This window comes from Typopeltis vanoorti, chromosome 12 (genome assembly GCF_054136105.1).
Source record: "Typopeltis vanoorti isolate ZY-2024b chromosome 12, IOZ_Tvanoo_1.0, whole genome shotgun sequence".
In the NCBI taxonomy this organism is placed as follows: Eukaryota; Metazoa; Arthropoda; class Arachnida; order Uropygi; family Thelyphonidae; genus Typopeltis; species Typopeltis vanoorti.
The window spans coordinates 17,787,241-17,812,117 of NC_143560.1; the positions used below are offsets into that span (position 1 = coordinate 17,787,241).

At 35.0% G+C, this 24,877-nt stretch overlaps 1 protein-coding gene across 1 annotated transcript in view; it reads left to right on the top strand.

Annotated features, from left to right (window-relative positions):
- Nucleotides 1-15,580: 15,580 nt before the first annotated feature.
- LOC150100607 (arylsulfatase B-like) overlaps nucleotides 15,581-24,877 on the top strand; it is a 37,673-nt gene continuing 28,376 nt past the window's right edge. Inside the window, exons 1-3 of the mRNA XM_090401255.1 lie at nucleotides 15,581-15,700; nucleotides 18,212-18,335; nucleotides 20,986-21,145. Of these exons, the coding sequence (XP_090257381.1) occupies nucleotides 18,219-18,335; nucleotides 20,986-21,145 (277 nt within the window). The 5' untranslated portion in view covers nucleotides 15,581-15,700; nucleotides 18,212-18,218. The remainder of the gene's footprint in view (nucleotides 15,701-18,211; nucleotides 18,336-20,985; nucleotides 21,146-24,877) is intronic.

A 24,877-nucleotide genomic window follows, 5' to 3' on the forward strand; every position in this document is an offset into this window, starting at 1 on the left:
TACCCGTTGGGTCAACAGAAACAACTGGTCAACTGAGACCTCTCTCTCTCTCTCTTCTATCACCATTTCACTCTATCTTTTTGAGCTTTATAGCCTACACAATTCAAGTGCTTGTGAACACCGTTGGCCAGATATTATCATCAATATTATTGCTATTCCCAACCACCTAAATTATCAACAGTAGGATAGCAGTTAAGGAAATCCTACTAAACACAAAATAGACTTTTCAAACACGGTAAACATGAAGTGATTGGAAAGCGTCTTATAATCGACTTCCAACACGTATTAAATTAAAAAATAAAAATAAGCTAACGCCTTTACTTTCCTTATAGGGAGTAGGCGAGGCCTTTATACCCTGTCTAGCTTTTGGAGACTGAGTGGGCAGTTCAATCTCTATCGGTAGCCAATCAGAGAGAGAGCTGGCTCATGCCTATCACTAATTATAGCAGCCACCGATGAAGGGGCTGGCAAACAAGTGCTGCCATCTCTTGGTACCTAACCCTAACAAGAGATGTTACTGTCTGAAATATTGTGGGTACCACGGTCGATTTTCTTGAGCTTACGGGATAAAAAAACCCGAGTTTCCAGGAGGAAAAACCCGCTTGCCCATGCCAGAGATCGACTAACTCCGGAATCGGTCGAAGAAAGGCTTAAAAAAAGTTCCTCTAGTCGACGACTAGACTTGAACTTAAGTCAAGCGACCAAGCACAGAGGACACAAGCATCACTTCCACTAAGTCACACATGCCTTCCATACTAAAATGGATATATTTAATGATTTTATTATGTTATTAGTTCTTTATAATTAAAATGTACCAGAAAAGGGAAAAGCAGTGTTAATATATTTTTTTAATTCTTTCCTAAAAACTACTGTTAGAAAACTAAAGCAACTCTTAGCAAAGGTGGAGGAAGCTCCACATTTTGGAAAATACCTAAGAATAGCGATCAGAACTTTACCGACTTTGCTGCGAGTTCTCCCGTATTGTACCACATACTAGGGTCACTTGCATTGGCTAACGCTAGTGTCGCCGATACTTTATAGTTTACTATATTCGGCATGAAACTCTCTGATTCCAATCTTTGAGTTTCTTATTCGGTTTTAAAACAATGTGGGTTTTAATATCCCCTTAATTTAAATAACCAGGAAATTTAAACATATCCATTATTTCCATATTCCTTCTTTACCTTCTAATTATACACTCAAACTTGTTACATTATAAAGATTATATATTGAAGAAAAACATTTTATTACATGGAAAGTTAAGAGTTTATGAACAAATCGCCTGAGTCTTCATCGACCATGGATAGCTAACATCGTTGCAAGCATATCTTGACAAACACTAGTGAAAAATTCTCCATCATTACACTCAACATTAAGTAGAATTGTCAATGCATGCGAATGTATAATAATCACGTGCTCTTTCTAAACGAAACTCGTTTTAGCAGTTACAAAGATGCGAAGTTTCTCAAGGCCTACACACTTTTTAATCTCAGATTTAGAAATCGTAGGAACCATGAAGTATATCGACTTGTAAAGGAAGGTGATTAACTGTTAATTGGAGCAAAGATACGTATTTAACTGATTAACATATACGCACAAAAAAAGAAAACACGCAACCAGAAAAGCATCTCTGAATAATGTTGACTTCGCTGTTTTAATGAGAATTGATAGAACAGAAAAGTAATAATAGGTATACTCTTTTCCACACCACCTTAGAGGTAGAGTATCAGGCGCGCTTTTTTTTAACGTGGTATCCCCAGTAGGCCTAATCCACGATTTAATAGTAGTAGCGGATAAATTTTTAAATTCCTTCATTTACTTTGTGGCAAAAGAGCGAAATATCATTTTTCATAACAAGAAAAATGATATTATTAATATAAAGACTGATTAACGATGGACCAAAGAGTAATCCCTGGGGGCAATCACTGGTCAATTTAAACCTTGGAGACACATTCCCAATGCTCCCTTTTGATATCTGCCACCAAGATGGTAATTAATTCCATATTCCATCCAATTAATTCCATCCAATTCCATATCGTCCACTTATGCAGCAGCCATCAATCCCATCAAAACCTTTAGCAAAGTCCAAAATTTTCATGGTGTAACCATTCATCTAGTCTAACTCAACCGTTACATTGCTATATAATGTGAGAAAATTACTCAAACATCACCTTTGCTTAGTACACGCATGCCGTTCATCGCAGAGCACAAAATCTCCGTCAACACGCTTATATATGTGTCCTTACCAACTTTTTTCAAAATTTCCCACCGTTCCAGAGATATTATTGGTATGTCGATTATCAGACACATCAGTCTTTGGGCCACCTTTGTGCATTGGGGTAATTATTATTATTATTCTGTGACACACCTTCAAGGAGTCCAAGGACTCATTGCGGGAGGACACTATTTTTCTGTGCTACATACATCTCGTCGTCTTCCCACTACTTAATTCTTCAACTACACACAACACGCTATCGTTGCCAGAGGAGGTGGTGATTGCTTCGTCTGTGAATGAGGAAGAGATATGATAGGTATTAGTGTGAATAATGGCTAGTATGTCAATATAGGGTTTCCTGCGATGAGTCTTCTGACTCCATGAAGATACCCATTGTAATCATCATCAGCCATTGTCGATCCACTGCTGGATGAAGGCCTTTTCATGATTGCTCAAAGCTGTCTTCCATGGCTCTCCTTTTTCATGGCACTCCTGCAAATCTGATGATATCATCAATCCACCGTCATTTAGGTCGGTGTCGTGGTCGTTTTTTCTCTTGTGGAATCCAATCCAGTATTTCTTTTGTCCATCGTTGATCTTGTCTTCGAGCAATATGCCCAGGCCATTGCCACTTCAAATGTTTCACTCTTCCTATGATGTCAGAGACTTTGGTTTAATTTCTTATACATGTATTCCTTTTGTCATCCAATCTTGTGATACCAAGAATACTTCTTTCCATACTAAATTGTGATGCTCTTAATTTTTGAATTTCCTTTGCATTCAGTGTCCATGTTTCACAGCCATATAGGAAGAAATCACTTCCTATTTCTAGTTGAACATGGCTATTGAACATAATTTGTGTCTTCTTTAGGTTTATCTTTAGGCCAACTGTTTTGCTAGCAATTTGGAGCTCGTGGATACGAGTCTGTAATTCATGCGCAGTTGAAGTAAAGATAACCATGTCATCTGCAAAGCTTAAATGGCTTAAATATCTTCCATTTATCTTCATACCTTTGAAAGGTATGATCGGGAAGGGAAAGGTAACCTTTCCCTTCCCAATCAAGAAGTTTGAATATTTCTTATAGGTACGCTGTGAATAATTTTGGAGTTATTGTGCCACCCTGTCTCATACCTCTCTGTATTCGCACAGTAGAGATGTTTCCATTGAAATGAATTGCTGCTGTGGCATGGGTGTACACCCATTTGAAACCAGCTATTTTAAATGGGTGTGTGCTGATACACCCATTTGATTGTTCTGATGTATGGATTATCCACTTGTTGGTTTCATAATGCTTTAAGTACTGCAAAAGTTTTAAGTGAATCAAAGGCTTTCTCATAATCAATAAAACCAAGACATAGTGGTAATTAATATTCATTACACCTTTCAATAATCTGCTGTACAACTTGAATATGGTCCATTGTACTAAAGCCCCTTCGAAAGCCTGCCTGTTCTTTTGGTTGTCCTAGGTCTAAAGTCGCACAAAGCCAATGAGCTAAGACTTTTGTAAACACTTTGCAATCCACTGAAAGTAGACTGATAGGTCGGTATTTCTTCAAGTTTTTATGTATCAGAATTAGGGTAGCTATCTTCCATGTGCTTGGTACATTCATTTTTCTTCAAGCATAGGGTAAATAGTTTTGCCAAGATTTTGTAGATTATTTCTCCACCTGTTTTTAGAACTTCAGCTATAACTCCATCCTCACCTGCAGCTTTCCCATTTTGGAAGCTTTGGATGCATCACTTCTTCTGGTAGAATCTGTGGTACTTCAGCTGTGTCGTAGTTGTCTTCATTTAATTCATCATCCTGACATAATATTGAGTAGAATTCAACTCTTTTGCTATAGCATATCTATCTCTAGTGGCTCCATCTTTAGTTTGACTGCAACCATCTGTTTGTTGTTCATCAATTGTTGTTTGGCTTTTTTTTTTTGAGACTACGTTGTTTTTAATTGTTTGTCATATGAATTTACAATTGAATTTTCTTACTTCATGTAATACATTTTTTGATCGTTTTGCACAATTCAGTATATTCAATTTTATTCTCTAGGTTAATTGATTGTTTCATTTCTCTTTGTTTCTTCATAAGCTGTTTAGTTTCTTCTTGTTTTGTTTCTGTTCTGTGGTACCAGCTATTTCAAGTGAGCATTGTAAAAGGCTTTGGGTAATAATGTCATTACTTTCTGATAGATCAGCATTGTCACCTATAATAAGATGTTTAAATCTATTGTTTAGTTCGTGTTGGAATATATCTTTTTTAATGTTGAGTTTGTGAACATCTATGTTTTGCTTTGATCTCCGAAACATTTTTCTTCTTTCTATTCGACAGTTTATTTGGATTTTACTGCGTAACCATACGATGGTCATCTTCAATTTTGAAGGTGTTTAAAACAGAGCAGTCTTGAAAGATGTTTTTCTTATTTCTGAGGATAAAGTCAATTTCACTAGTTTTTCCATTCGGACTTTTCCATGTCCTCTTTCTAAGGAATTCATGATACAGGTGTTCTTTTTTTTTGCAAATTATATTAACCTTGCTCATCTGTCATCTCTCATGCCATATCCAAAATTTCCCATTAAGCTTTCATCTGAATGTTGAATACCAATTCTAGCGTTAAAGTCTTCCATTATAATTCTGAAATGATGTTTTCTTTTATTATAGATTTGGGATCCAACATGATAGAAGGCCTCAATTTATTCTTTGGTATGACTTATTGTTGGTACATAGACTTGGATGATCTGAAGAGTGTATCTTTTTGAGATATGAACAGCAATACTTGCTATTAAATCGGATTCACTCTCAAATTCTATTATGTTGTTCTTCAGTTTTTTGTTGATCAAGAATCCAACTCCACTGATTCTTTCCTTATTTTGACCTCTATAACATGATATATCTCCATTTTTTAATCAAAGAATTTCTTCACCATGACGTCTAACGTCGCACAGTCCAAGAATGTCCCATTTTGGTCGCTTTATCTCTTTAATTAGTTCAGTTAGCCGTTCTTCACTGTTTCAGAGTCCTACAGTTTAATGTTCCAAGGTTTAGTTTCCAATGGCAGCATGATCTGGTTACCCTGGGATTCTTAGCATCCTCTGCTTTCATGTTTAACTGCCTGCTGCCATAGGTAGTAACAATCCGGCCTCTGGAGAATGAGGGCGGTTTTATTTCTGTCGGATTCATCTTGGAAGGATAATAATAATAATAAAAGTAAGCAGAATCAGTAGTAACATGTAAACTGAAAAACAAATGTATGATTGCAACAGCAAAAGTCGAGCAGACATTAAAGATTCATTAGATTAGCCAACAATGCAAATTATATCAAAGATCCATAATAGGTAATAGAAATGAGAGAGGGAAAATGTAGTGGAATTCTGTAAAGAAAATAAGCTAATAATTACGAATACTTGGTTTAAAAAATCTAAGAGAAGAGTATACACTTGGGAAAAAACTAGGGGATATGGAAAGGTATCAAATTGATTACATTATAGTAAAGCAAAGATACAAGAATAGTGTAAAAATGCATGCACATATCCTGGAGCTGATATTTACTCTGACCACAACCTACTATTCAAAGAAATAAATGCGAAACTAAAGAAAATAAACGAAGCTATGAAAAGGAAAAAATGGAAAGAGATTGGAGAAAGAATTAGACGAAACAAGTTTTGTCAAAACAGAGATCCAGAAAAGAAATGGGAACAAGTTAAAGAGAAAATAAAGAAGACTGCAGAAGAAGAAATTGGACATGTAAGAGCTAAAAGAATAAAAAAAAAACTTGGATAACTAATGAGATAATTTCTCTAATGGAAGAAAGAAGAAAATGAAAAAACAAAGACACCCCAGAAGGGAAAATACAATATAGAACCCTGAATGAAAAATTGAGAAGGGAAGAGAAAGAAATAGAGAAAATTGGCTTAAAAAATGTGAAGATTATGAGAGAAATGGCAAATTATGAGAGAGTGGGAAGGTATGATATTTTATATGAAAAAGAAGAAGCATAAATCACAAGAGAAATGGAATTCGAGCAAGAGGCATAGAAAATAAGAATTGAGAAATCATAAATGAAGAAGATAAAATTCTAAATGAGATGGAGGGAATAGATTGAAGATCTATATGACAAGGAAAATGGATCAAATGAGTTGCCATTAGAAGATATAAAGAAGGTAAATGAAGATGAACTCGGCCCAGAGATTTTGAAGACAAAAGTAGAAATGGCCATTAAAGAACTAAAATGTGGAAAGGCAGAAGGAATAGATGAAATACCTGCAGAATTCCTGAAAGAATTTTAGAAGAAAGGAACTGAAGAAATAACCAAAATAATAAATTTAATTTATAACAAAGGAGAACTATCAAAAGATTTTATTACCTTAATATTTATACCTACACGAAAGAAAAGTAATGCAGTGAACTGCAAGGATTTTAGAACAATAAGCCTCATTTCCCATGCATCAAAAATACTTATGAGAATCTTAACATGAAGAATTGCATCTATGATGGAAGAATTTCTTGGAGAAGATCAGTTTGGTTTCAGGAAGGGTAGGGGAACAAGAGATGCGACGGGACTGTTACGAATAATAAGTGAAAGAAGTCTGTAACTGAATAAAGAAGTTAATATTTGTAATATCGATTATGAAAAAGCTTTGACTTTGTAAAATGGAATAATATGATGGAAGTAATGGAAAAGATTGGTATAGATTGGAAAGACAGAAGGCTAATTATTTCGCTATGTATGGAACAAACTGTCATGGTGAGAGACACATATGGTACAACAGAATCAGGTATCATTGAACGATGAGTAAGACAAGGCTATTCTCTGTCACCAATTTTGTTTAACATGTACTGCGAAGCAATGTTAGAAGCACTGGAGAATTTGGAAGAAGGAATAAAGATTTGAGGTAGACGGATATTTGCAATAAGATATGCAGATGACAAGGCATTATTATCAAATACTGAAACAGGACAGCAACATCTGTTGAACAGATTACTGGAATCCTGTATCAATTATGGAATGAAAATTTAACATAAAAAAAAACAAAGGTAATGAAAATACCAAGGAAAGAGGCAAATACGGATATCAGAGTAAATGGGGGAAAATTGAATCAAGTAAATACATTTAAATATCTAGGAAGTGTGATTAGCAGTGGTGGAAGATGTAAAAATGACATAGCGATGGGAAGAGATGCCTTTAATAGAAAATTGAATTTATTCAGAAGTAAAATGGATAGAAACCTAAAGAAAAGACTAAAAATGTTATGTGTAGAGTGTTGCCCTCCATGCAGCTGAAACTTGGACATTGAAGAAAGAAGAAATTAAGATTTTGGAAAGCTTTGAAATGTGGCTTTGGAGAAGGATGGAAAAAATCAAATTGACAGATAAAATAATTAATTAAGAGGTCTTAAAAAGAGTAGAAGGAGAAAGAAATCTGTTAAGGAGGATAACAAGAAGGAAAGGAAACTGTATCGGACATATTCTGAAAGGAAATGGAATCACCAGAGATGCCATCGAAGGAAAAATAAACGGAAAAAGACCCAGAGGAAGAGTAAGGAAAACAATGCTAGATGACATGCTGAATTGAGATAGGCACACAACCTTGAAAAAGAAGGTTCAGAACAGAAGAGAGTGGAAAAAAAGTTTTTGCTACTAAGAGAAGAACCTGCTCAACTGCAGAATACCCAAGAAGAATAAGAACAGGCAAACCTGCTGTGAACACACTTCGGATATGAATATTTATGGTGGTCCAGTCATATGCCTGATTTATCAGCTATATGCCGGACTCAATCCCAGATAAAATAGGGAGGGTTGGGAAAGTAATTACGACCTGCTCTGTAATATGAATATCACCAGAACACTTTATGGCAAAAAAGACTTGCCTAAAGTTACCAAGGGTCGGAACCCACTTGATGGTTAAATCGATCAATCAAATATTTTTTCCACTGAAATATTTGAAACAAATGTCTTCGGAAAATTCTGATAGCAACTGGTGAGAAATAATTGAAAACATACAGCCGGTACGTTTAATTGATGAAGAAATCATAAAGTATAATGCGAAATCATGCAAATGAGAATAAACATCTTTCAATAAATTTTAAACCAAATTGTAAATAAATAAAAAAACACTTATTTAAATTTAAATAAGTTTAATAATTGAAATGTTTATTAAAATTTTGTCAAAACTTGGAACTTCATTGGTTGATGGACTGAGTCCTTGACTCTTCATCCCTTCATCTGAATTTTAGTTTGTGGGTGATGGGATTATTGTGGGTAATTTACCCGCTCATTGTGAGCATTGTAGGCTGTATCAGTTTTCTCCTGCCATGGAGGAATTCGGTTTTTTATGTTTGAAGCGATCTAAGGGTTTGTAGTCCGCTGCGTGTCGAATTAGCTGATTTGGGTGATTATCTGTGATTGTGAAGAATTTCTCTGCAATGCCTATCATGTAGGTCTTGATATCTGGAAGATTGACTTCTTGGTGTAACTGGATGTTTCTGATGAAACAAGGGGCATTACATGCCATTCTTAGGCATTTGTTCTGGATTGTATATAATCTGTTTATGTTGCTCTTAGCTGTGTCACCCCAGGTTGGAGAGGTATAAGTTAGCTGTGGTCTGATCACTGATTTGTAGAGGAGAATTTTGTTGCTTATGCTTAGGAAGCTGTTCCTATTGAAAAGTGGATATAGCTGTGTTATGGTCTAACTTTCTTTAGTGGCGACATTATCTATGTGTGTCTTGAAATTTAGGCGTCTATCAAGATGAATTCCCAGATATTTGATAGAATTGTACCAAGGGATTATTTTGCTAAACATTTGTATGCTTGTATTCGGTTCTGCTTTACGTCTGGTGAAAAGTACTGCAGAGCTTTTTCTTGGATTGATTGCGATACGCCATTTGGTGTACCAATCCTCCAGTTCATTGACTACTCTCTGCAGCTTGTTTGTGGCCAGATGTGGACGGAGGGATCTGGCTATAATGATTGTGTCATCGGCTTATAGAGCGGTGATAGCTGGGGACAATTTGGGGAGTGTGTCATGTATATGGAGAAGAGTAGAGGAGATAGCAGAGAACCTTGAGGGACTCCGGCCGTCAATCTCTTCTCTGTGGGTCTGATCTTATTGAGTTTTATTTTAAATTTTCTATTATTTAGGTATAATTTGATGAGTAGAATTAGTGGTAATGGAATTCCAACTTGGTGTAGCTAAATTAGACCATGATGCCACACTTTATGAAATGCCTGAGTGATCCAGGAAAACTGCGGCAGAATGTTGGTGCCATTCATACCCTTGGGTGATATATTCCATAACTCTGTAAATTTGTAGCGTTGTGGAGTGATATTTCCTAAAGCCGAATTGCTCGTCTTGAATGACACGGTTGATATCTGCTGCTTCTTGAACCCGTATGAGTATAGCCCGTTCGGCTATCTTACCTACGCATGATAGAAGGCTGATAGGTCTGTAATTTTCAGAAAACAGTTCCAGGTTTTGGAATTAGGAAAACGTCGGCAAATTTTCATCGCTCTGGGAAATAATTTAGCCGAAGCATGGCATTAATGATGGCTATCAGATGCATAACTCCCTTTGCGGGGAAGTAGCTTGAGCACCTTGTTTTTTATTCCTTCCGGACCCGGAGCCTTTTTGTTATTTAGTTTTCTTAAGATCTTATATATTTCTGTTGGTGACAAGGATTTGTTGTTGGATTGTAGTGAAGCATTTTGAGTTATTTTACGCACTTGAGTGTGGATTTTGCTTATGAAATTTATATATTGATATAATTAGGGCTGCATTGTTTTTCTAAGCTGTCTGCAAATGCTTCTACTTTTTCCTCGTCATTGTAGGCAACACTGTATTCAAATTAGATTGGAGGAAGTGTAAAACACTTCGAACAAAGCGATCTCATCATTCTCCATATTGACTGATCCTCTGTGTTTAATTGGTGAATTTTGTTATTCCAGAGTTGGTTACGGTGATCCTATAGGGCATACTGAACCTGGTTTGTTGCTCTATTAACTGCTTGTTTATCCGCTGGATCCATTGTTCACTGATATTGTTTTCTTAATCTGTTTTTCTCTTGGATAAAGCGTTTTTATCCTCTGGGAGTTTATTTGATGGTGTACATTTAATTATATTTGTTACTTGTGTAATCTCTATCAGTAGCTATTTTTCATGAGTTTTCACTGCTTTTTCTATATCTTCGGTGGATGTTATATGCGGTATTGAGCCAAGGTTTTCCTGGAAGGATGAGGGAAGTTGTTTCCAATTTATAAATGTGATGTTGTTTTCAGTTAAATCTTGTATGGTGTCTAGTAGTAATATGATGGGGTTGTGATCAGAACTTAAGTCATCGACTGTTTGTATTTGATGGCTGTGCACTATGTTTTTTAATATAGCTATATCTAGTACATCAGGACGTCCGATTGCTCCGTAATGTGTGGGTTTAATGGGTCCTATCACTGTTATATTTCGTGAAGTGGTATAAGAGTTGAGTATTCTTCCGTTAATATTTGAGTTTCTGCTATTCCAGACTGAATGTTTGGGATTAAAATCTCCGGCTATGATCACTGCTCTGCCTGTATTTAGTATCACTTCTCACATCTAAGTCAGATTCAAGGAGTTTTTTTTGGGGGGGGGGGGAGGAGAAGAGGTTGTAGGCTGCATATATCCCGATGCTGCTCGTGTTTTCCATATGAATTTCTATTCCTGTAGTTTCCATATGTTCTGTTTGAGGACTTTGAACCTCAAACAGAAGACATGTTTGACAGTTTCTTTTGACAAAGATGGCGGTGCCCCCACCTCTGGCATAGGATCTGTCTGTACAGTAAGTGCTATAACTGTTAATTCTGATCTTCTAACTTGGACGAAGATGTAACTCATTTATGAGGATGATGTCTGCTTGGGTTTCTGCTGCAAACTCATGCAGCTCCTGTAATTTGTTTGATAGACCATTTGCATTCCAGTTAACAATCTGCAGTGATTTCGGCTTTCTTTTAGTCTTCTTATCCATTAAGGATTTGAACAAGACGTGATTGTGTGTGCTTTAAGATGATATCCTTGGCTTCCTGAGTTGGGTTGGTTTGTCGGAGTTCATCAAGCATTTCACCTATGTTACTTGATATGTTCAGTAGGGTAGGTTTGTTGGTTTGCTGTGACTGGTTTGGTTTGGTTTTTGGGTCTTTTAGGAAGGTTGATCTTGTAACTTCAGCATATGATCATCCATCCGTTGTGGAGGCTGTGCTTTGATGGGAGGACGTGAGTTATTGTATAGGTTTGCTCGTTTTGAGTTGTGTCTTTTGGTTTTGAGGAAATGCTATGCAGCCCCAGTAGTTTGCAGGGTGTGGGCCTTCGCAATTTTCTGGATGTGTGCTGGTTTTTTTGGCATTCATTTGTTGCGTGTTTGCCACCACATTTCACGCAACGAAATTCAGCCTTGCAGCATCGTTTTGCGTGCCCAAATTTTTGGCATCTATGACATTGCGTTGTAGTTTATTTATATCTTAATGCTTCTACTTTTATGTAGAAGCATTAAGATATAAATCAATCGATCTACCAGCATAGGAAACAAAAAATTTGCACTTAAAGTTTTCTGAATAATAGTACTTACCAAAGATCTTTACATTGATCGAACCAAAAAGCACAAGATCACTATTTTATCACATTTCACAGATATTATTCACAATTCATTAAAATGGCGAGATCAGTCATACAACTCAATGAAAATAACTCTAACCAGACTCCTCAATAAAATTTTGTCATAGATATAGTAGACCTATTTAGAAATTGAAGATACATTTTATAATTAAGTGTACAAAGTATTTAGTTACGATTTTTTTTTTTTACTACGAAGATTATTTCTCAATAAGATGAATTTCGACATCATTTAATTTGTAAATATAATTTTAAAATAAAATATAATTGCATTTATACATTTAACGGGTTAAATGTATGAATGTAATGTATAAATTATACATTATACAAGAGTGCGTGTCACCCTTTAAAATTAAAGCAAACAATGTTAGGGTTTCTTTGTGATGGGGAGGAAGTGGAGAGGATCCAGAGACGAGTGACCAAGATGATAGCAGGTCTGTGGAATGAACCTTATGAGAATAGGTTGAAGATTTGTGGGTTGCAGAGATTGGACGATAGGCGAAGGAGGGGTGATATGATTGAGACATTCAAATTACTGAAGGGTTTCTATAAGATTGATCCAGAAGATATTTTTGAAAATATGACTGGTGGTGGGAGGGGCCATGCATGGAAGCTGGGCAAGAGCGTGGTTGACAAGGGTGTTAGAGCTAGGTTTTTTACTTGGAGAGTGGTGAATGAGTGGAATAAGCTTCCAGAGTCTGTTGTGGGTGCTACGACCTTGAATGAGTTCAAGGCAAGGTATGATAGATACTGTGTCAATGTCGAATAGTTGTTCTCGACATGATGTTAGGGCCTCCTTCGATGAGTCTGTCGACTCCGCCATCTCGTGGTCCCTAACCCTAACACAATATATTTAATGTCTGAAATAATGTGGGTTCTACGGTCGATTTTCTTGAGTTTACAGGACGAAAAACCCGAGTTTCCGGGAGGAAAAACCTGCTTGCCCGTGCCAGAGATCGACTAACTCGGGAACCGGTCAAAAAAAGACTTAGAAAAATTTCCTCTAGTCGCCGACTAGACTCGAAATCAAACCTTCCTTCGTGCGGCCAAGCGCGGTGGTGTGCAAACGCCACATCCACTGAGCTACACAGGCAATAATAATAATAATAATAATAATAATAATAATAATAATAATAATAATAATAATAATAATAATAATAATAATAATAATAATAATAAACAACCTATTATATATAATTAATTTCCTTAAATTTATTATAATGTTGACATTATTATGTGAATGAGTATTAAATATATAATACAATGAAATATGTAATGAATATATTCAAATATATTATTTACTCAGAAGATGATGTGTACGCTCATATATTCCTCTGAATCTTTCCAATAATGATTATATGCATTATTGTAAGCACTGATGCAATACCATCAGATTCTCTATTCGTTACTAATTCAAATAAGTTTGTTATCGTTAACAGAGACAAAGAAACAGTTTAGAAATAAAAGATACACTGTTTAACCTACCAGATAATTAGCGAGAAAGATTTGTTACTATGATTTCCTTTCTTTGGCTAAGATAGATATACGTCCTGCAGTGTAAGGCAAAAGTCTCCGGGTGTCGTCTTGAGGTTTGCGTATTGACAGCACCGAAACAATGAAATATTATTGATTATTATTATAAACATTATTATTATTGATATTATTGTTCCAACTCTAATAATCCCAGAGCATCATTGCTCTGTTGATTGGCTCTCTGATTGTTAAAAACAGGACTTTGCATCTTTTACGAATAGTATCTACAAAGCACGCACGCACGCACACGCACACGCACACACACACACACACACACACACACACACGCGCGCGCGCGCGCGCGCTCTGTATTACTTAACCTTGGTATTTCTAAGCCTGGCTCCCACTGATGAGCCCTCAATAAAGGTCGAAACCGGTCTGGGTAGTGGCCCCTTGCCTTTAATGCATAGCATCATACATCTCCTCAAGGAGATGCGCTTTGCATTAAGGATTAATATTAAGAATAGTGATCAGAGCTTAGTCCTCCTTTACCACGAGTTGCCTAGACTTGCAGTACTTTGCGGGTCACCCAGACTTGCACTACTTTAAGGCGCATATATATATACACACACACAGCTGTTCTTTTTTAATTCCATTTTCCCAGAGATAAATATTCTTTACCATGGCCTCTGTTTTCTTTTCAACATAGAACACATCAATTGTCTTGTTGCAATGATAAGTTCCAAATATTCATTTTTATAAAAGTGTCAGCTAAATATGCTAACCGTAGAAGCCATTATAAGCCTTGCAGTCTCAAAGAAAGTCAAGTCGAAACTCGTGGTCCATGACAGTTGTGTAAGGAACACAACTGTCTGGAAAATTCTGTGGAACTGTATTTCTACCCATTCCTCCATTCATGTGTCTTGATACACGGCATGCACTGGTAATCAATGCTGTTATTCATGGCCTGTTCCACAACTGTAGTAGCAACGTCATTCACTTTTTTGAGAACTGATTGGTTTGTGACTTCTGCCAGGTCTTACTCCCAACGATCCTGTTTCTTCAAAACAACTAATCATTCCTTGCAGAACACATGGAGATAGTGGAACCTCGTCTACGTTTGTTCAAGCTACGAAATGCGCGGAGTGCAGCAATATCCTTGCGATTGTTGGGACAGTACAGATTCAAGACCAAAGGCACAGGTTGGGACGAGTTAGCGTCATCACTGGAAGGTATTGACAGCCAGAATGAAGGGGGAAATCCCATGTTCATCTGATTAAACACTCGTGGCACCTGACGAGTTGCGTGATATGCAAATCCCATCTATTTGGTTTACAACGCCTCTGGTGGTGAATTTTGGAAATAGTTCCCCCCCTCAGATATCGCTTCCGCACGAAGCATTTGGATCACTGGATGGCGCTATATATGTGTGTATGCATGACAGGGAATTCTAGCTTTATTTTAATCCGTCTAAACGTGAGCAAATAAAAGTTTACACGTGAAGTATCTTCTCAAGTAAGCTACTTGTTTATCTGGAGTGCTGACGTTTAAGACAAATAAATTATTTCTATGCATTATATGAAGAACATTACTCACACCCTTCATATAATTACTGTATTGGTAATACGCTACTTTTCTTCTTGCATATGGAAAATATTACTTCTACCTTGATTTAGCTCTCGGTATCTTCATGGATGTAGATTCTACTGATGAGACCTCAATAAAAGTTGAAATCAGTGGGGATAGTGAGCATTCATATATTGCGTAATAAGGAGATTTGATATTACATTTGATATAACTAAGGCGATTTAATATTTAAAAATATTTGATATTAAGATTTGATATTAAGAATATTTAATATCCATTCTTACCCCCCCCCCCCACAACACACACAATAGCTTCTATATGCAGTAGGAAAGTAGTCAAGTTGTAATATTTCGTGCAAAATTTTGATCTGCTCACATTTGCGTAATAGATTTACACAAACATATAATTTATTGTTATGTATAATTTACTTTCTGACCATGAGAAAAAAAAACAGTCTACACTAGTGTAAACAGTACTATCATTAATTCAATTTTCAGTGGATATCACTGAACATCATGCTCATCAATATCCAGAACGAAAAACTTTGACCAGCTGAAAGAAACAGCAGTGATAAAAGTCTAATGACCTTTACTCTCAATCGTTACCCCATAAGTAGTCTCATCCACTCTCTCTCTCTCTCTCTCTCTCTCTGTGTGTGTGTGTGTGAGAGAGAGAGAGAGAGCTAGGCCTCAGTGTTACGAGAGAGCGAATTTTTGCAGCTGTAGTTCTAATTTAGCTAAGTTACCTCTAAGTGATTGTCTGACGACGTTTTAGTGAATGGGATGACACATCAGGGTGAGTGAAAAGTTCTTCATAATAAGTACTGCTATCTTATATATTTTAGTAAGATTCAGGCGAAAGCGATTTGATATTTCTCACCAGTGTTTATTTTATAATCGCGCGGTACTAAGACTCCCCAGTTGACATGATCTTCGTCGTCTGAAACATAATTTGTAGGCTGAAGTTTCCTTCAGATTCTGTTTACAAACTAAGCGCGGAGTTTAGCGCTATAGAAAAAAAAAATCTTGTATGTAAATACAGCCTTGTAATATTTATTTAATGAAAGAATATTTAATAACCATTCTCCCCCCCCCCCCCAAGTATCTTCTAACTAGAATGTTTTGAAAATGAAGGAGAGATTAAAAGAGTGCATTTTCCGTATCGAATATCCTAGGTATTGCGTCATTTAAATGACAATTGACATTGCTAGAAGTTTCTTTTAACGTTTGATTAAGATGTCACATTAAAATTATTATTATTATATTATTATAATATATTTGGCTTTAAATAAAGAATGGATATGTAATATTCTTTCTTTAAAATACTTTTTAGTATTTTTTGTGTAAAATTATAAGGCCGTAAACATTTACAAAAGGGTCTAAAGATTCTTTTGTCATTGTTTACAGCCTTCATAATTTTTACACGAAATGTATATATTACTTCCGCATAATGCAGTAGTCCAAATATATCTTTATTATTTTGCATAACAGTGGAGAGATTGTTGTGGTCTAATAATCAAACTGAACTAAAATGAATTAAGTATATTGAGTATTTTTATAATTTCATATAAATTAAATCTTGATTTAGTTTTAAGCATAACTTTTAAGATTCTTTTACGACAAATTCTTGAAAGAACAATCTAAATGCATGTTAAAGAGCAACATGAACCCTTTGTTGACCATTAGAAATCTTTACTACTCGTACATGAAGTTAGAAGACAACTTTTTTGAAGTGCCAAAAAAGTATTAGATATTTCAACTCTTGGAAACACAAAGAATATTAGATTTGAAGGATAAATGAATTTCATTTTAAAATAAAATCAACCTTTAAAAGGGATTTTATAGTTGATATATATATATATATATATATATATATTTATATATATATATATATATATATATATATATATATATATATATATATTTATATATATATATATATATATATATATATATATATATATATATAGAGAGAGAGAGAGAGAGAGAGAGAGAGAGAGAGAGAGAGAGAGAGAAAGAAAATTTTTTACCTTGAGTATATACTATGTTAAAGATACCAAGCAATTTTATAAGCTAGGTTTTAATCCTTTTTTTTCCCAAACAAGCAAACAGTGTAAAAAAAGGATTGGAGTAATGAGGAATGCGGCTGATATACAGTACTTGCAGAATTATTTGAACAGGCTGGCATTTTGGGCATGGGATAAGAGATGTCAGTTTAATGTCAGTAAATGTAAAGTCATACACATCGGAGTGATTAGATATCTAATGTCATACTATATTGGCGAGATTATGCTAGAACAGTGGTCGCCAAAGTGGTCGATATCGACCTCCAGGGGTCGATATAACATTGTTAGGTGTCGATTGGGGGTCGATAGAAAAATATAAGACATCATTGTACGGGTAATATTTAATTCGGTAAACTTGGATTACCTCCATCCTGAATGACAAACCAATTAAGAATGAATCGTGGGAACAGTGACATGAATAGGACCTGTAAGATGGAGCAAGTGTAAACGAATGTGTTTTTAATCCATTTTGATATCCTTTATTTTATCTTTAATATCCTTATATCTTTTATATATCTTATATATCTCTTATTTATTATATATATATATCTTATCGTTACTACCCACTTATGTCAACTTATGTCTCTTTCCCTTATACAACTCTATTAACCTTAAACTTATATCCTCCTGTTCCTTATTTCTACTCCAGTATTCCTATTTTTATTATACCAAGGATCTCTGATATTTATTTGAATTAGTGACTGCGCCTCAGGAAATCCTTTTATGGCATTAAATATTACTACTTTCGGTAGAAATCATTCCTTACTCTTATTAATTCTCGTATTAATTATCTATCTTCCCCGCTCAAAAAACTCAGTTTTTTTTTTTTTTTTGAACTGTGCATCAAAGAATTAAATTATCAGAGTACTTGCGTAGCCTCTTGGTGCTGAACCGACGCCGAAGACTCAGGTTCGATTTCAATCACTGACAGGAACTTTTTTTTTCAGTAAGTTATAGAATTAACTAATCGGTTTTTTTTTCACTGAGAAAAACGAATTTTTATAAAACATCAACGACTTTTTAATTATTATCGAAAGATACTGACTGTTTGCTTCTTCGCAAAAATAAACTCCGCAAACATTTCACTTTGTGAACTCTCTTGATGCTGGTTTATTTGATTTCGCTTCAGTACTTGAGAACTACTTATCTAGTATAATTTGCTGTTCGCAATGTACATATGTATGTGTGTAATTCAGTGTTATTTAATATTTCGAGAATTATTATGAACTGTTTGATTTCAGGGAATCGATGGAGTTACGCTATATAAGGCTATTAAATATTCTGTGGATTGCTTTTGGTCTCTACATTTTGTTCAAGCCATTTAGGCCACCTCCTCATATTGTTATTATTCTCGCAGATGATTTGGTAAGTTTTGTTTCAGATAATATGCTTTTTAAGATAATCTCTAAATTAACTAAATTATTAATATTATTCAATGCATTTCATTCAAATAAATCAAGTGACGATTTTATTACTGGTACTTTGATTACAAGGTGCACTTAAATACCGAAAATATTTTCTACACTACTTCCAGAAATACTAAACTTAAAAGTACGAAACACAGTAAGTAGTTCAAATATTAGCGACATTCCATGCTAAATTGAATCTTCAAATAAATGCAAAAAACAAGGCGTGTGTATATGTAATAATGGGCACAAGTCGTAACTTTGACCACGAACTGGAGAATGATAATAGGACCCCATGGCTGATAAGAGTGCCTCAAATCCTTCCTCTTCTAGGTTAGTCTCGTGCTGCCTACCACGACTGGCGCAATAAACAGAAACCAAAAAAAGGTGATCGCATCGATCACCTGTTTCTTAGAAACAGGTGATCGATGCGATAGGCAGGGACTGAATACACCGTGCACCATCTTTAGCTAAGACAAATGAAGGAACATTAAGATTGGACATCAGAGGAATGGAGAAAGGCTGTATGAAGTAATGAATCCTACTTTCTGTTATTCTGTGCGAACAAGAGGACAACGGCATGGCGAGAACGCCATTCAGGTAGTTAGTTACCTTCATCACTTTAACTTGTGATAACTCGTGCAACCATCAATGCTAGCCATTTATCTTGCATGCAATGGATGTTGCCAATAGGATAATGCTCTAGTCACTTCTAGAACAGAGTGCATATCGTTTGGGAAAAAGTCAAAGAGATAAAAACACTTGTGTTCTTCAGCCATTCTTTGCCTGTTTTGCAAAAAGAAAAACTCAAATTCATAGAAGAAAAGCCCTATCATCTAAAGTGAGATGGCTAACTTACCTTTAAATTAAAGTAGAATGAATATACGTCTAGAATCTTCTATGATCTTTCCGGTCCTTACAAGATTTAGGATTCACCAATTCACATTCTCTCCGGGTCTCAGGCGTTCTTCAAGTTGACCTTATTTGCTTTAGAAGTTAATTAATATAAATATAAAGAAATTATGTAATAATAAAATAAATATGATAAATCTTCTAACAGGGTTTATGCCCTAAATGGATTAGGAAGAACTCTTCTATCTTAACGAATTTTTTTTTTTTTTTTTTTGGAAATCGGTCGACAGTCGATTTCCAGCCATATTCATCACTGCAAGTTGAATTCATGCTTGACGAAGGTGTGAAGATAACTGTTAATATCTTGTATTCCAAAATCCTAAATTTTCAGGGTTAAAAACCTGAGTATCCGAAAACTCTGCTTGCTTGTTTCAATGATCGCATAACTGGGGAACAAACTAGCGGAAGGGAAAAAAGTGAAAAAAGTCTAGGAAAAAATTCCTCTAATTGACTACTAGAATTAAACCTATAATAGTTTTTATTCTGGCATATATCATTACGGGAGCAGAGACGTTTCAACTGGGAAACACAGACACCCTTGCAAAATATAACAAAAATCAAATAAGTGGGAAATGGAAAAAAAATACAAAAAAGGCAAGCACTTTTTGCCAAGTCACTTCAAGTACTCGATATGTTACATTCCTATTTTTACAGCTTCTAGAGTAGAGTTTTTCTCTGTATAGCATTTGTTGAAGTGGATTCGGAAGCGTGTAATTCGATTATAAATTCCAAAAGCGGTTTTAATTTTTTTTTAATGTCCTTATCTGATTTTTTTTATTTCTCGGGTGCTACTTTTCCTGTAACACTTTAAATATTCACAAAAAATTTAAACTGCAATAGACAGCCTCTATGTCGCTCTGCTTAACCATTTCGTTTTTCTTAGCCCTCTGTGATTGCTAAGTCATGTAAAATTCAGATCTTTCACAGGTTTCTTCCATCCCTGCTTGCATTCGCAAGTACAGTGAAACAAAGTTGTTCTGATTAATGTTACACATCGTGCGTAGCTGTCAGATATATATGAAAGAAATGCAGCTATCTTAGAGTCTTTATTGATTAATCCCCTAGTCCACAATTCTGAGTTTCTAAAGTTGAATCCACACACACACACACACACACACACACACACACACACACACACACACACACACACACACACACACACACACACACACACCTATTCGGAGGTTTAAAAGTTTTCAAATTACAATTACAGAATCTAGTTTTAATCCACTAGCATAGATTTCAGCTTATTGTAAATAAATGAATTTATCCTAAACGTATGGAGTGAACTACATTTACAATAAATTTATATGTAAATAATAGTATGCATAGACGAGAATTGATTCATTAACTATCAAGTAACGACTTCGTTACTATATAATCGTAAGCATATAATTACTTATAATTAAACATATGGATCAATGGTTTGTATACACTTCTTTACAATCTTTAGTGTATGTAAACCTTTTCTTATAAGTACCTGAAATACATTTTTAACAAACATAACTTCTAAAACTAATATGTAAAAAGTTAAAAAGACTGAACATTCTCAGAGTACTTGGACTAACTTAGAAAAAAGGAAGACCAGAAATATTCCAAGAGTATGTGAATTTTTAAAGAATACATTTTGATGTTTTCGAAATTTAGGATACTTTTTAAAACCACGTTTTAAATGCAATCTTTATTTCTTTTTACAGGGATGGAATGACGTTAGTTTTCACGGATCTCCTGAAATACCAACACCAAATATAGATGCCCTTGGAACCGATGGTGTGATCCTGAATAATTACTACTTACATCCTCTGTGCACTCCGTCCCGCGCAGCTCTTATGACTGGAAGATATGCACCATACACAGGTGGATTGTTTTTAAAATACGCTAATTAGATTATCGAAAGTTAATTATGCAAAGGAAAATCCCATTCTTTCTATATTTTTTGGAATAATTCCGTTCATTCAAAATACTGTTGTAATGAACAATGGTGAAAAGAAAATGAAAAACAAAGAATGAATGACGAGTAATGCCTTGAAACTAGTCTCTGGATGGACGTTATTGATCACTTATATTAGAACAAGGAAACAGAAGAATGATGAATGCACTTGGGCTGAATAGCAACCGTACTTATAGAATAAGCAAAATGCAGAGATAGACTATACGTATGATAGAGATTGAAGTGAAGCTCAAAGGAGGGAGTCATTCCTTTTTTAGTTTCACTTTCAGGTATGTGGTATCAACCTCGTTGATATCGCATGCCTGAAAGTGTAGGATTACAAACAGGATAACTGATTACACGAATATCAGCTGATAAGTGTAAGCAGAAGAGGTTTCTGAAAACAACCGGAAAGTTGCACATACGTAACGTCGATGTTCCGACAATGTTCTAACACCCTTTGCTTTGTAGATATTAGAATTTTTTTTTTTTTTTTTTTTTGTTCAGTAAAACTTTGGTGACAGTTCAACAACCTTTCTCTCAAACATAGCTCTGCATAACTGCTTTTAGAAACTATGATCTATAAGTAAATCAAGCCTGCAGTTTGTTTTTCTGGCTGGTTTGGAATTTGTGGGTAGTATCTGGAATAGATGTGATGAGTTTTCTAGGAACAGCTAAAGGAAATTACAGTTCAAATTGAGTTACCATTTGAAAACAATTACAATTCAAAAGACTACCGTTTTAGCAGTTTTAACCTTATCTAACTTCTGGGGACGTAAGGCAGTGAATCTTCACTCTTTCTATCACCAATTTTAAATGACATCCATCCAGTGAAGAGAGATGACAGGCAAGTGCCACGCTCTCGCTTTCCCGAACCTTAACGCAATTCAGACAATATATTATTGCCTGAAACAACGGAGATTATTTTGATCAATTTTATTGAGTTTATGGGATGAAAAACCCGAGTTTCTGGGATATAAAAAACAGCTTATCGATGGAACAGATCGACTAACTAGAAAACAGATCAAAGAAAGGGTCAGAAAAAAAAACTTCTTGGGAACTAGAATCAAACTTAGAATATCTCTCTTTGGGCAGCCTAGCGCTTTGGATGCAAACATCATTTAATCTTTTCATGTGATATAATATTTGATCTTATTAGATTATCTTATTACTTCACCCAACCGGACATGCAGATCAAAAATATACACTTCGTATCAATATCATGTTTTTTTATAATATTCAAAGGTTATATTAACTTCAGTGGACACTTTGTATTCGTGGACGTATATATATATAATATATATAGTCCAAATAGGGAGTCAGAATCAGATTTTCACTTGAAGACAAATATTTTTGATTGGGAGATGAATTTTTTCCCTACCTTTTGGAAGGTGGGGTTACATGTTTTGAAGGAGTTACATTTGGTTTCTATAACAAGCTTCCAGGCTATGGAAAAATACATAAAAATCTATATATATATATATATATATATATATATATATATATACACAATTAATAGACCACTCCAGTACAGATTTACTATAGGTTTACAACAACTTTTCTTCGGTAGGAATCATATAAAGCATTTAGAAATCATAGGAATATAACAAGGATCTGTATTCATGTTTCATAAATGTGGGAAGCAGAAAGAGATCGGTGTTCAAGGCACTTATAAATAATTCTGAAATATTTCTGCAATGCATGGTTCTGAAGTGAGGAGGAAAGAAGATGTCTATCAGATCTATGGACAGGATATGCGAGTGAGAAAAAAAAGTCATATTGGTAAAGGTGGAAGAGGATTCGTGAAAGAACTGAATCTAGGAATATATTCCTGGATTGATATGGAACATGAGGACAGGAAGTATCACCTGAGTTATTTTCTCTGTACTTCTCTCCCTCTCTGACTTTTTTTTTTCTTCTAAATCAGTTCGAAATAAAATTGATGATTCCCTGGTTCAGCGTGTGAATCTGGAATTAGAAACAAAGAAGGAACTGCCATTTATTCTACAAATGCAATGAGTTATTTAGATTTAGTTGGACCATAGGCAAAAATAAGTCTCAACGAACAATTTCTTATTGGAAATTTGTCAATATTACCACTCTTTCCTTATCCTAATCATTGCCTGAACAAATCGCTTTATAGTTATGATTCAGGAATATCCCACTTGTTTTAATTTTCCTTGTCTCAGTAGCAGCAACTACACATACCCGTTACTGAATTAGAAATCTTTATGCAGACATACGTAGACGTCACTTACGCAATGCATATGCAAAGTACTTGATCACGACCGTCACCATGTGTTCCAGGCAACTATTGAAGAATGCTGCTATCAGTAATCGTCAATAGTGTTGATGACAATGAGAAAAGCAAAAGATTTTTCGAAGTTCGATAAAGAAAGCTTATTGTGGGTACCCGTCTGGCTGGAGCCACCATTTTGAAAACAATAGAGTTAACTGATTTCGCAAAAGGTGAGATATCCGGGATGTTTAATCAGTGGAAAAGTAATCCACATTGCTTGTCTGAGAGGCGTAACTGTGATCCTAAGTCCGTCTGTCGGGAACGAGATTGCCGTCGTCTGAGAAGACTTGTAGGACAAACAGAACTTCCAGTGTGCAGCAACTGACCGAAACATTTAACCTTCCTACCGGCTACGACGTCTATAGACGTCCAAATAAATCTGGATAAGATTCAGCCCACCTGTTTAAAGAACCTGGATAAGAAGTGCAATTTGACTGTCATGTCCATTAGAAGGTGTGATAAACCCTCACGCTGAAGAGAAATGTTAATCGGATTATCTCCCGTTCGTAGCTGCCTCTCAGTTGCCTGTAACAAGAAACGGACTTTCTTGTTCCATGCTGGTGAACTGGATTTTAGTTATATATGATAGACTAAAAATAGAGAAATTATTTATATTTTTGTTTTCTCTTTTTATTGTACAATACAATTTTAATTTCTGGGCAAAATAAAGGTCTTGCATAATTTCTTCACTTAACCAATTTAATTTTTTATTTTTTTGCGGTAATTTTTTTCTAATCGCTTCTAGACAAAAGATTTTTCTTTGTTCTCGAAGAAATTAATTCACGATAATTATTTGGAATATTCTTTTAAAAAAAGAAAAGAAAACCGGCTGCCGACGTTCCAGGTTATATTAATTTTATTTTTGTACAAAACCATGGAAATCGAATAATACTTAACAGATTTCCTTTAAGACACGCTTGAGCAACTTTGCTTTATAGAGAATAACATGAAATTCTTTAATCATATTACTAAATTTTTTCTTCATGTTGTATAGTAATCTGTACTTTCACTATCTTGGTTTCCTTGTATAATTGGTCATTACAAAATGAAATTAACAGTTATGATTTAAATTTATATTTTCTGCATAATTCAGATATTTTATTCTCCAATTTTTAAAGAAAGCGATACATTTGCTTATTTTTATCATTCAAAATATGTATATCAAATGTGAAAGTTTATTTCCATATTTTTACAATAGAATTGAACTTTATTTCGCCTCTGATAGTTTAACCCCTCCCCTCGTTGCATTACTATCACACACCCGAAAACTGTTATGAAACATAGGTACAGTTTTTATTTAATACGTTATTTTTCTCTAGTAATATTGAAATAATTGTTCTAGAAATAATTGTTCCACATA